Below are 13,059 nucleotides of genomic sequence, written 5' to 3'. Positions count from 1 at the left end.
CCCACATCCTTTTGTTGGTTTTCAAAGCCAAAAGTATTGGGCACTCATCTCTCCAGTGCAGGTTGTAAGGGTTGGGGTACCTGATGTGGTGCACGAACCCCTGGCTCCTCAGGGAGAAGTTCCATATTTGTGAGATCCCTTGTGCTTGTGGGTTGCTGTGCCAGAGGTGAGGTTTTTGGTGAGACTGCGCTTCTGACTCTCCTACCCATCTTGATGTGGTCCTTTTATCCTTTGTTGTGGAGGTGCTGTTTAGCTAGTTTTCAGGTCTTTGTCAGATCCATATGTAGTTGTAGATTTGGTGTGTCCATGGGAGGAGGTGAATCCAGGATCTTCCTATGCTGGCATCTTAAACCAACCCCCATCATGTGGTTATTTTTATCACAGAGGTATTATGTGATATTAAAAGTTAACTCTGGAAAAATCATAGTAGTGCACCTTTGATCTGATGGTACTCAGCAAATTTGAAATTTTCATTCAGAGTTTCTCATGTTAAAACCACTAACTACTGGGCTTTATAGTAACCAAAATTATTTTATTTATTTGGCATTTATTACTTATAAGTATGTACCCTGCTTTATCCCAGAAAGAGATTTGAGGCAATTGATATTTTGTTTGATTTTCTTTTTAACGGCAATAGAGGGTTTCTTTATCTTATTTTCTCTGCTCCAATTTACAAAACTGAAGATATGAACACTGCTAATTTTAGGGGATTGTGCCCAAGACTGTGAAGTATAAGGACATTGTCATAACACATGGGATATGTAAGAAAACATGTTGTGGCTGTATTAATACTGAATTTGTGTCAAACCATTCTGAATGAACACATTTTGTGTATTTTCCATCATATTCTGAATCCTTTTTAGTCATCTGCCACCTTTAATCCTTGGTTAGTTTAGGGTATCTTCATATGTAATTTACATATACAAATTATTTGACATTTAAAATCAAATTTTATATGTTTCTAAGGTTATGTGTATATCCTTTAAAGCACTTTCAAATTTTATTTAACTCAATTGACTTTCATGATGTCTAAATTTATTTTTAAAACAGCCTTAATAAGCCTGACTTTTGGATTGTTATTAAAATACAAGTTAGAATGGAGTAACAATAAAAACTGGGAAAGCACTCATTTGAAAGTAATAAATATTGAGTGTATTCAAAAGCCTATCATTTTATCTGGATGAAATGCTTCCTAGTGATTAATTTCAGAAATTATCAAAAGAAAATGCATAATTTAAAATACCTTTAATGTTAAAGAGTTAAAATAATATTTCCAGTTTTTATTCTTGTGTTCATTTCTTTTTTGCCAATCAGAGTGATTAGTATAAAATCTTTCATTGCCCACTTTTATCTAATCAAGGAAACATTAACCAACCGATAAGAGGTTTGTAAGTACTTAATGTTCATTCTAAACAATTACCTAAAAAATAATCTGTTGTGTAATTTGCATTTGAGTAGAGTTTGAAATGTGTTTTCTAACATTGGTTTCATTGTTCATATCCAGTATAAAGATAGTCCTTTCAAATTCAAATGAACCTACTCAAAGACAAATCCTTCCTGAAAAATAAATGAATATATATATAAGATATTGAATAGAGCTTTTGAATGGGGACGTGGTCAAGTCAATCAGAATATATTTGATACTTAATGCACCTTGGAACTAGGGTTTTTATCATAACTAGGTAATTTGAGTGAGAAAGTTATCAAATGTACTTATGCTGTGATGGAGGGAGTTTGGGCTTCTTGTAGTAAAGACCCACTCTTCTGGAAATCAGCTTTCCTGTAGTCTTAGGCACCTGAAACATCACTATGCCACCATGTGTAATTATAAATTGATACGTGTTTCAGAGAAATAGGTGTCTGAGAGTCCATGTGTTTGTATGATTTATCACATTCTGGCTCTTGATATGATGTATCAGTTTTCCACCCAGTTCCCTGAACAGGAGGTGACAGATTCCATCTATTCTCCATAGTTCTCCATGCAGGCCTTTCCTGAGATGTGTGCTCAGCACATATTTGCTCTTATTCTTATTCAGTGCCACTAGGCTTTTATTGCCCAGGGGGAGATTTTGATCATGAAAAGAATCTTTAAATTACCTTTGCTCTATTAATAGGTAGTACTTGAAGTTATAAATCTTAAACCTATTTTTGAGTTTTATTTTTGTTATTTTGTCTTAAGCCATAATTTATCTTTAATCCTATTTTTAATCAACATACAGCTCTTATTTATAAATGTACTAATTTTAAAAGTAAGTCATTTTCACTTCTTTATTTTTCCACAAATTTGATAAAATTCTCCCACTTATACATTTAATCAATCAAGCGTCTACAGACATGTCAAATTATAAATACAAAACTAGTAAATTTCATTCCCTCAAACTCAACACCCTAATGAGACAAATTTGTGATTCTGGCAGAATATAATCTTCCTAAACACCAGGCATCTTTTGTAGTCTAGTAAATTTGCTTATAAATGCAGAAAATAATACCTTTTTAAGTATTCTAAACGTTCTAAAAAGTTACATGTGAAATTGTGTAGTCATTTCAAAAGGTCTTGCTACATTGGTATAAAGCCAAGTTATCCAAAATTACACTTGTTTTGGGTTGTTTTTACACATTCTTGGAGATTCATATTTGCTTACCTGAACAGAATCAGTACTCTGTTTTAAAAATCAAGACTATGGCATATGCCGCCAATAAAAGAAACTCTGAGTAATAGAGGCACAGGATTGATTGCACCTTCTACAGCTAAGCTCCCCCTTGCTGTGGGGTGGACTTTTTGGTATTGCCAATTTGCGTGAGGGAGGCTTTCTAAACATTTTCAATCCAACATACAATGAAGTGCCTTTCCAAGTCCTCAGAATTTAATCTTTTTTTTTTTTTTTTTTTTTTTTTTTGCGGTACACGGGCCTCTCACTGTTGTGGCCTCTCCCGTTGTGGAGCACAGGCTCCGGATGCGCAGGCTCAGTGGCCATGGCTCATGGGCCTAGCCGCTCCGCGGCAGGTGGGATCTTCCCGGACCGGGGCACGAACCCACGTGCCCTGCAGCGGCAGGCGGACTCTCAACCACTGCACCACCAGGGGAGCCCAGAATTTAATCTTTTTGCATATAATTTTGAACAATTTACTATATCAAGGCCTAAAATTTATTAATGGACTTTTGAATCTCTTCCTCAGGCTGTAATTTTACCCCTTTCTCTTTTATCATGTCTTATCAGCCACTATTTTTCCAGTGATTTAATGACTCCTAGGACATATCTTTATGCTAAACAGTATTCCAGATTCAAGCACTTGATCCTATTAAGAGTAGCATCATGTTTTCTTCCTAGTAATAGGTCCAGAATTTTATTTGTTTCAGTTCAAAATTATATGCCAGTGATTGTGAAGTTCTCAAACCTCTTTCTCTGATCTTGAATAAATCATGCGAGTTCATCATGTTATGAGTTCAGCATCTTGTGTCTTCTTTATGTTTGCCCCTTCCATCATTTTTCTACACATCATTTTGTTTTCTGAGATCTATGTCCCTTTTTGACACTTGACTCTCCCCCAAGGTGGCATTATGTCAATTTTAGTCTGTAACTTCTCTCACAGTTGGTATTTGAAACCAGTACCAGCCTTGATTCATTTGCCATCTTGAGAAGTGCTTCTTTATAGCCTTGGTAATTCAGATGGATTCCACTTATCTTAAATTATTCCTGTTATCCTTTGGAAACTCAGTTTTGCTGGGCATGTGTGTTTTTGAACTGTGGAAGATAACAGTCAAGCTTAGGATGGTAAAATCTAAAACTAAGATAAAAAAAACTGTTTTGAATGTCAGCAATTGGGAGTAGTCTGTGCTTTCACTGAAAACCCTAAAAGCAACAGACAGACAAAGAACTATCTAGTGTCCTAAAATAGGGCCATACTGTGAATATACAGAGAACATATGCTGTTCAATGGAGAGTGAAACTATGCTGTGACTGTAATGGGACTCTTTACAAGCCTAACCTGAAAAAGTCTCCCTACTTTGTGGTTACTCTTAATTTACCATTTTCAGAATCTAGATGCTGTACATGAGACTAGCATAATTTAGTAGAGAAGGAAGATTTGACTCGTCTTTATGAAAAAAGCATCAAGTTAAAAAGCTAAGGCGTTGGTCAGTTACAGGATATTAAATCCACAGATACTTTTCTGTTTGTAAAATATACCACAGTATCCTTTTCTTGAAATTATAAGACTTTGGGAATGGATTTATTTTGAGAGTACTTACTACGCAGATTATCACTCAATTAAGATTAGAACTAAAAAAAAAAAAAAAAAAAGATTAGAACTAAACTGTTCCTCAAGCCGTGCCATTGAAAATATAATTCCGCCATTTGAGCTCATTTTTCAAAGAAGCAAATTATCTGTCTTGAGACACCGTTTCTGTCATGAGACTTTCATCATGGGACTAGTTGTTAACAGGGACAGAGGCAGTTGCCTTTTTTTCCTAGGCTTGCTTTCTCTGGCAGTGTCTCTTGGTGCCCTGAGCCTTGTCCCCACTCATACATACATTTGATTTGGTGGCTTTTCAGCTGGTCCCTCTACCCTAGGTCTGGAGAAATTGGGAATTGCGAAAGGAAAGGTTTCTAGTTCTCATTCTCTCATGCAATTCAGTTCAACGATACTCCATTTTGGAACTACTTTATTCCAATCATTGTGAATAAGAAAAAGGAAGTTCTTTCAAATGATGTTTCTGCTATTAAAAGTCACTACTCATCTGTGTAGTGGTAAAGTCTCCTAACATTCAGTTCTCATGTACAAAATCAAAGGGATTGGACTAGAAGATAATTTTATAATTTCCCAACAACTCCAAATTTCTACCACTCTGTGTTTCAGTGGCTTTTCCCATGTGTACCCAGGGAATGTATTCTCCCCAGCAACAAACAGAAAAAGTGAACTCAATCTTATCCTTGGCAAGCGCCATCTGTCACAAATGTTTTGGCACTTCCTACTGCTATTTCGATAGCTCAGCTCTTCTCCCCAAGGCCACTGAGCAAATACAGTTCTGTTTCCATCGCTGAGACCCAGGAAGAGGGCCAGAGCTCAAGTCTTCTTCATGGGCAGAGCAGAAAGAGAAAATAGTTTGGGCCGGGGCTGTGGAGAGTTAACTGCTACCTTTAGGGAAAAGAGAAAATGTCCTGTGGAAACCACAAACGCCATTAAATGCACTCATCTTCTTTTCCTGTTTCTTGCAAGCCACGTATAGTATGATATTAGTTGTCTGTGATGGGGCCTTTTAATCTGAAATGGCAGACTAGAAATGTGAATTGGAAATTAAAGACAAGTGCTGCTTTGTTTTGTCAACCCTGAGAATGTATTGTAAGGCCAAGTAGATTACATCTGTAAGGACATGCTGGGTTTTTAATTACTAGGAAATTGAAGGTACAGGACTTTTGCTTTGTTAGCTGCATGGAAAACAATTCTTTCTTTTTTTTCCTCCTCATGGCTTTTTGAATTCTGTTGAGATTAATAGCTTTTGTGCTGCTAAACTGCCTTATGGAAACTTTACTTGAGTTTCAATAAAAACTTCAGCCCTGAATAGTTGCTGGAGGGAAATAGGAATGTTTCTATTTAACTTTTGATTGAATAAATTAAGCTCTTTAGTTAGCCAATCTTCTTCTTCACCCCCAAAGGCCAGGTATCATTAATATTGTAAGACGTCAATTCCTGGGAATTTGTGTTAGTTGTATTTTGCATACCCCTCTGGTCCTCTCTACAAGAGAGATACTGGGCTGGGGTAAGAGCCCTGGAGAGGAGTTGACAAAAGCAACTCCTGTTAGCTGATAAGCTCTATCCCTTGTAGAAGCCAGAGAGGGTACTTGAGCAAGCCAGCTACAAACCAATAACTAGCCAGCTATGGATCAGTAAGCACGTGTTGTCTGCCTACTCTGGGCCAGGCACTGAGCCCTGATTCAGTAGTTCGTACTTCAGACAGATGCATATGCTCCCCTCTCTACCGCTGCAGCAGGAGTACTTGCCCTCCACTAAAGAAAGAATCAGGATAAATTATCAGCTTTTAATGGTGTGATTTTGTTTAGTAAGAACCCCTTCCACTGACTTCTCATTTGAACATTAAGGAGTTCCCAGGTTTTCTTTTTTAAGCTATAGAGACCTATTTTTGCTGAATTCTCATTAGCACTAGCATACTAAGTGTAGTAACCCCTTCATGGCTTTGGAAGGTGGAAAGGTTTCCTTTACGGAATGTGTTTGTCTCTGACTTCCCTCAGAAGCACCCCTCCTTATGACTTCCTCCTCCATCACTCACTGGGAGACAGAGGGTGGTAAAGCCTGTTTAAGCTATATCGCCTTCCTCTCCTCAGACCTCAGCAAAAACTGCTGAGTGCTTGCATGAAGGCACTGTTGATCAGTAGTTTGTAAGGCAGCCATGAAGGGTGCTGCCTTTTTATATGAATGGACAAATCAGTAGCCAGAAATTCGGATAAATACCAGTTAAGCGAGGAAAAGCGAAGTGTGTGGGATTGGCTTTATTCCATTTAGTCCTTTTTTTCCATAACAGTCTGTTTAAGTTGTACATGATTAAATCAGAACTGGCCAGGTTATGCTGTGGTCTCAGAGACTTAATCACAATAAAGGTTCGTCTCTTGAATATGCGATATGTCCATTCAGGTCAGCTGTGATTCTCTGATACATAATTTTTACTCTAAAACCCAAGCTCATGTAGTACCTTCTCTCTGTAACATTGATGATCTTGTACCAGAGGGGGGAAAAAAATGGCAGACTCCCGCAATACATACCAGCTCTTCCTAGCTGATGGATAATGACATTTGTGACTTCCATTCATATTTCGTTGGCTAGTGCATATCATATGACCAAGTCTGTCTTAGAGGGAGCTGAGAAACATAATCTTCCTGCAGGAAGGAGCAGCAAATATGAGTGAACAGTAATCCCAGGCTACTACAGTTCCGTTCCAATGAGAGGATGTGTTTTCTCATTGTGATTATTGAAGTTTAATGAGAGCATAGGGACATATATGTGAATATCCAACTTGTTGTCTCTTCAGTGGTCAGCTAGATTCACAGGGCCTGAGTGGTTTATGCCTGATCTCCATTTTTTTAAAGAAATAGATCACTGTGGGCTTCCCTGGTGGTGCAGGGGTTAAGAATCCCCCTGCCAATGCAGGGGACACGGGTTCGATCCCTGGTCTGGGAAGATCCCACATGCCATGGAGCAACTAAGCCCGTGTGCCACAACTACTGAGCCTGCACTCTGGAGCCCGCAAGCCACAACTGCTGAGGCCCGCATGCCACAACAACTGAAGCCTGCGTGCCTAGAGCCCGTGCTCCACAACAAGAGAAGACACCACAATGAGAAGTCCACACACCACAACGAAGAGTACACCCTGCTCACCCCAACTAGAGAAAGCCCACGCACAGCAACGAAGACCCAATGCAGCCAAAAATAAATAAATAAATAAATTTATATTAAAAAAATAGATCATTGCCCTGGCCCCAAATATTTTAAAAATAAGTAATATAGTATGCCTCTGAAAAATAACACTTCTAGCAGATAGTACCTCAAGCCCCCGTGACTTCAGCCAGGCCCCAAGAACACATGCGATTGACATATGTAGATTTTATATTCTCCTCTAGCCAATAATGATGATGGTGATAACAGCCACCACTTCTGCAGCACTTACTATATTCCAAGTACTATTCTAGGAGCTTTGCAAACGTTAACGTATTTCATCTGTGAATAGCCCTGTGAAGACAGTACTACTATTATCCTTACTGTATAGAAGAGGAATCTGAGGATGAGAGATTAAAACTGTGTCCAGTAATACAGCTGCTAATTGGGAGAGTAACTACTGTCTCTTTCATCTGGTTAGTACTAGTGGCTGACCCTTTTTTTTTTTTTACCGTTTCTTCTTTTTCTCAGTGATGTGTGGATAGGAGCACATGGGGAAGGAAACTAGCATCTGATTAGGTTTGTTCCATTGTTTTCCACTCTTCAGTGCTTCATGTGGATTTTGTCTTCATCTTACTACAACCCTTTAACATAGGTATTGTTATTTCCCTCATTTTATAGATGAAAGAACTAGAGTTCATAAAAGTTAATAGGCACACTTCCATCCACAAAGCAGTAAATAGTAGAGCTGAGATCCATCCCAGGTTCGCCTGGCTCTAAGCAAAGCTGGGTGCTACCTCTGCACCACGGAACCTCTCTATACTATTTCAGGCAATAGAAAAGGATGTTCAAAGGAAACAAAACAAAAATGCATGGTTATTTTTGCCAACACAGTGTATTTTTTCACATTTCTGAATTTATCGATAATGTTTTATTTACTCACATGAAGAGAGCTAAAACACAAGGTCCATGGGACACATCAGGACAGTGGCACCCATGGAATGACCTGGCAGTCAGACTGAATGTTTGTAAAATTTTCTTCTTCATAATTAGCCTGTGATACTGGTTTACTAAGATAGAATGGGGTATTGCCACCAAATATCCCAGTATACCTTCAAGATATAGCCTGGTTATTACTTATTTTTCTCAAAATGGATATTTAAAGAAAATCTGTTTTTATATATCACAATTATTTTCGTTCATTTAGCCAAGGGCAGGTTTTACTGAAATTTTAAAAAAATGGATTTCTCTTTCTTTTAATACTTTTTATTGAAAAGTTGAAAAATGTGACCTCAAGAACCAAATGTTATAAATGTCAGGAACTTGCAGTTTTAATTGATACAAAATGCTAGTGTATCATTTTTACCAGGGTTACATTTTTTGGCTCAGTTTCTGTTATTAAAAATGAAAATTAAGAATTGATTCCTCACTTCTCCATTCTACCTGTTTTTTTCCTATGTTCAATAAATATTTTAAATTATCTGAATATATTCATACTATAATGCTGTGCTTGGCATTTTGGGTTATTGGAAGTAAGCAATCCCTTCTTGGTGCCCAAAGAAGCTCCCCTCTCATGTAGGTAGTCAGCTCTAGAAAGATGCTTGATTAATGGCCATTCATTCTTGTATGTTGAGTTCACCCAAAGCATTCACTGAGTTCTGTTCCCTTGACATCTAAGGCACTGGGGACACACAAATAAATAAGCCAGTTTGTATTGGTAGCAATATATATTTTAGTTTTGGCATTTTTACATGTTTAAATCTATTTTTTATTTCTAAAAACTAATTTAAAAGATATATAAAATAGTTACAAAATCCAATGAATAAAAATGACAATTTCTACCTTCTGTCCTTTTCTTTCTCACTTGCAATTTGCATGATCTTTCTAGAGATTTTTCCTAGGAAAATAGAAACATTCATACCCTCAAATTTTATGTTTTAAGAAATTGGGTGGTATTGTCCTATAGATTACTTTTTTTTGCCTAACAACGTATAATAAATATTCTACTAAGTCAGTACCTCTAGAGTTTTTTAATTTTAAAAAAATTTTTATACAATTTTTAAAGGTTACTTTCCATTTACAAAATTATTACAAAATGTTGGCTATATTCCCCATTTTGTACAATACACCCTTGAGCCTATCTTACATCCAATAGTTTGTACCTCCCACTCCTCCCCCACTAGTAGCAACTAGTTTGTTCTCTATATCTGTATCTGCTTTTTTTGTTATATTTACTAGTTTGTTGTATTTTTTAGATTCCACAGATAACCACTGGTAACCACTAGTTTGTTCTCTATATCTGTGAGTCTGCTTCTTTTTTGTTATATTGACTAGTTTGTTGTATGTTTTAGATTCCACATATAAGTGATATCATACAGTATTTGTCTTTCTCTGTCTTACTTGTTTCATTTAGCATAATACCCAATTGCTGCTATTCTTTTTTATGTCTGAGTAGTATTCCATTGTGTGTATATATACCACATCTTCTTTATCCATTCATCTGCTGATGGACACTTAGGTTGTTTCCATATCTTGGCAATTGTAAATAATGCTGCAGTGAACATTGGGGTACATGTATCTTTTTGAATTAATATTTTGGGTTTTTTTGGATATATACCCAGGAGTGGAATTGCTGAGTCATATGCTAGTTCTATTTTTAGTTTTTTGAGAAACCTCCGTACTGTTCTCCACAGTGGCTGCACTAGTTTACATTCCTACCAACAGTATACAAGGATTCTGTTTTCTTTACATCCTTGGCAACAGTTGTTACTTGTGTTTTTGTTCTTTTGTTTTTTTGATGATGGCCATTCTGACAGGTATGGGATGATATTGCATTGTAGTACTTCTAGTTTTTTGATTTCTCATTTCTAATCTCAGATTTCTTAAACTTTTCAGTCAATTCAGTTTCAGTGATTTTCGTTGTCTAGGATTTCTTCAAAGTTTTTTGTCTTTCCTGACACCTATTTTTTTAGCATAATTTTTTGATATATATTTTTCTGTCTGTGAATCTGTGTAGTTACATGGATGTATTTAATCCACCATCTATAAATGGAAACCAGTTTTAATTTTTTATTGGTTTGAATTGTCTTCATATATTATGATTTGGGAATATTAAGAAATACAATATGTACACCACATCTGATGAAAAATTTTATTATAGTATCAAAAAATTTTTTAAATTTTCCTCTGAGTGTTATTTGGTATTTTTAAATCCATTCTCTTTAAACAAGTAACCTAACTTGATCTGGCCCCCAAACCTTAAGAAAATTTGAAAAATCTGAAGAAAATCTGTCAAAAAGCAATGAAAATAAATTGCTGTTTCATAATAGAGGATCTTTGGGGGATTTTTAGTGGACTTACTAAGCATAGTTTGAATTATTTTGAATATGATTCAAAATGCAATAGAATAGAACATTGAGCTTGAATTCAGGAGACCTGAGTTAAAATGTGGCTCTATATCTTAGAACAAAGAAAAGCAGTTTTCAGCAACTTGGTGAACCATCTTAAGATTGCAAAGCTTTCTTTCTACCTCATAATGTTGTTTTGAGAATCTCATGGGAAAAAAATATGTGAATAGCTATGTAATATAATTATTAATTATATCTAATAATATAATTATTATTAGATCTATGTTTCTAATGAAGCAAGTTGATATAAAAACGTTGGTGAATGTGAACCTCCCTCCTTCACTTCTACCCCCAAATAAAAATTAATATGCTAACCAAAATATTTGACAAATTCAGTAACAACCCCTGTGCCATCAAGCCATGAAACTACAGAGCCAACTGAAGCAGGAATGCAAGTTCAACATAAATACTTAATATGATTTTCTTTTACTTTCAGTGTACTTAAATGAAGCAGGGTTCAACTTTGTGAGAAAATGCATTCAAGCTGTGGAAACGAGAGGTCGGTGTTGCCTGATGGGTACACTGTTACTGTTGTGTGATCCCTTCTTACATAGAAACTGCTCAGAATGAGGATATACTTAGTTATTAACAGGAGATTTATTTTAAGTAATATATGAATTATAAGTTATACAAACACATAAGTAACTATACTTTGAACTTCAGTTTACCAAAATCATACTACAGACGTACTTGATTTTTAATGAATTTTCATAATATAGCCTCATTTTACTTCTTATTGATGGACTCTTTTTTTTTTTTTTTTCAAGATTTAGGAAGGTAAGATTCCTAAGGAGCTTGAATTCAGCTCTCCTCTTTCCCTACATTATATCTCAGAGTGATTTTAGTCATTGTCACAATTTCAGCACCTTTCCTCATTCTAGTTATGACCTCGGTCCTGAAGTCCTCTCCAGTTGCCTTTTACTTCCTGGAAAACTTGTCTAAAGCAAAACCTCCTATTGGGCTTTGGAGTTCTTTAAACTTAGATTCAAATTTTGGTGCTGCCACTTAGAAGTTTTGCGAAGTTAAGTAGGTTCCCTAAAATCTCTGAATCTGTTTCCTCACCTTTAAAGGGAAGCTATCAATTCCATCAAACTGTTAAACATGCAGGACTCTGTGACTGAGGAAACAGAGTATGAGAAATACTTATCATCCCTTTCCATCTTGGATGCTTTTTTATATTCAAGTAGTGGTGAATAAGCAGGTGTACTTCGCTATTTTGAAGCTCTTTAAACTTTCAAATCACTGTTCAATGTCTGCTCTAAGAAATATATGTCTGATGGGTGTTTCTAGGGTAGGTTTGCTAAAGTTAGACTGTAAAATTGGATACATAGCTTTCAGATTTTGTGTAGGCATATATCTGAGTTTTTAACATTTTGTACTTCAGAGGCTGTGTCTTAAGCCATTTTCTTGTGATTTTTCCTTCTCATTAGGCATCACCATTTTAGGTCTTTACCGAATAGGAGGAGTGAACTCCAAAGTTCAGAAACTCATGAATACCACATTTTGTAAGTTTTGGATGAAGCCAGTTACTTACTTAATTTTTGCATTCTTAAAGAAAATTCAAACCATAGGTTTCTTTGAGATCTAGATTATTGCTTATCTTTGAGTATTTTCAAGTCATATTTAAAATTAATATTTGTATTCAGCTTTTAAAGTCCATTGTAATAGATGAACAATCAGAATTTGAGAAGGGGCCCTTTTTATAATATTGGACTTTTCCTCAAGTATCCTTTGATTAGCTAGAGGTACAATAGGATTTATGGATGCTGGGATTCAGATTGCCTGACTTGGAATCTTAACTGGGCCCAGTTAAAAGCTTTGTGACCTTGGGTAATTTGCTTAACTTCTCTGTGCCTTCACCTCCTTATTTGTAAGCCTAATACATAGTAAGTGTGCTGTGATGTTAGCAATTAGCAAACATCTGATTTGAAAAACTATATTCCATTAGAAATCTTTGAGGTTCAGTGTCAGAGTGAGCTTTGCACCAACTCATGCAAACAACAATCCTAAAGTTAACTCCGTTGGCATTCTAAGAAATACATGCCTCTCTCTGTGACCTACTTATGTTAGTATCCATTTTCTTAATGGTGTGAGTGATGTTTTGAATTGCACAGTTTAAACATCTTATTTTAATTCTTTTCAGCTCCCAAATCCCCTCCTGATATGGACATTGATATTGAACTGTGGGATAATAAGACAATAACAAGTGGGCTGAAAAACTACCTCAGGTGAGGGGGGCTTAACTCTTGCCACTGTGCTGTGGTTT

The 13,059-nt window shown here is 36.2% G+C and overlaps 1 protein-coding gene across 6 annotated transcripts in view; it reads left to right on the top strand.

Annotated features, from left to right (window-relative positions):
* ARHGAP42 (Rho GTPase activating protein 42) overlaps positions 1–13,059 on the top strand; it is a 330,059-nt gene that overhangs the window by 237,267 nt on the left and 79,733 nt on the right. For all 6 annotated transcript variants that reach the window (XM_029209704.1, XM_029209702.1, XM_029209703.1 and 3 more), the window contains exons 13-15: positions 11,230–11,292; positions 12,224–12,298; positions 12,937–13,021. In XM_029209704.1, coding sequence (XP_029065537.1) covers positions 11,230–11,292; positions 12,224–12,298; positions 12,937–13,021 — 223 coding nt within the window. The remainder of the gene's footprint in view (positions 1–11,229; positions 11,293–12,223; positions 12,299–12,936; positions 13,022–13,059) is intronic.

This window comes from Monodon monoceros, unplaced genomic scaffold, assembly GCF_005190385.1.
Source record: "Monodon monoceros isolate NGI ecotype Baffin Bay Population unplaced genomic scaffold, NGI_Narwhal_1 Super_Scaffold_7, whole genome shotgun sequence".
NCBI classification, from domain to species: Eukaryota; Metazoa; Chordata; class Mammalia; order Artiodactyla; family Monodontidae; genus Monodon; species Monodon monoceros.
The sequence above is the reverse complement of the archived record's forward strand: the minus strand, read 5'-3'. Positions and strand labels throughout refer to the sequence as shown.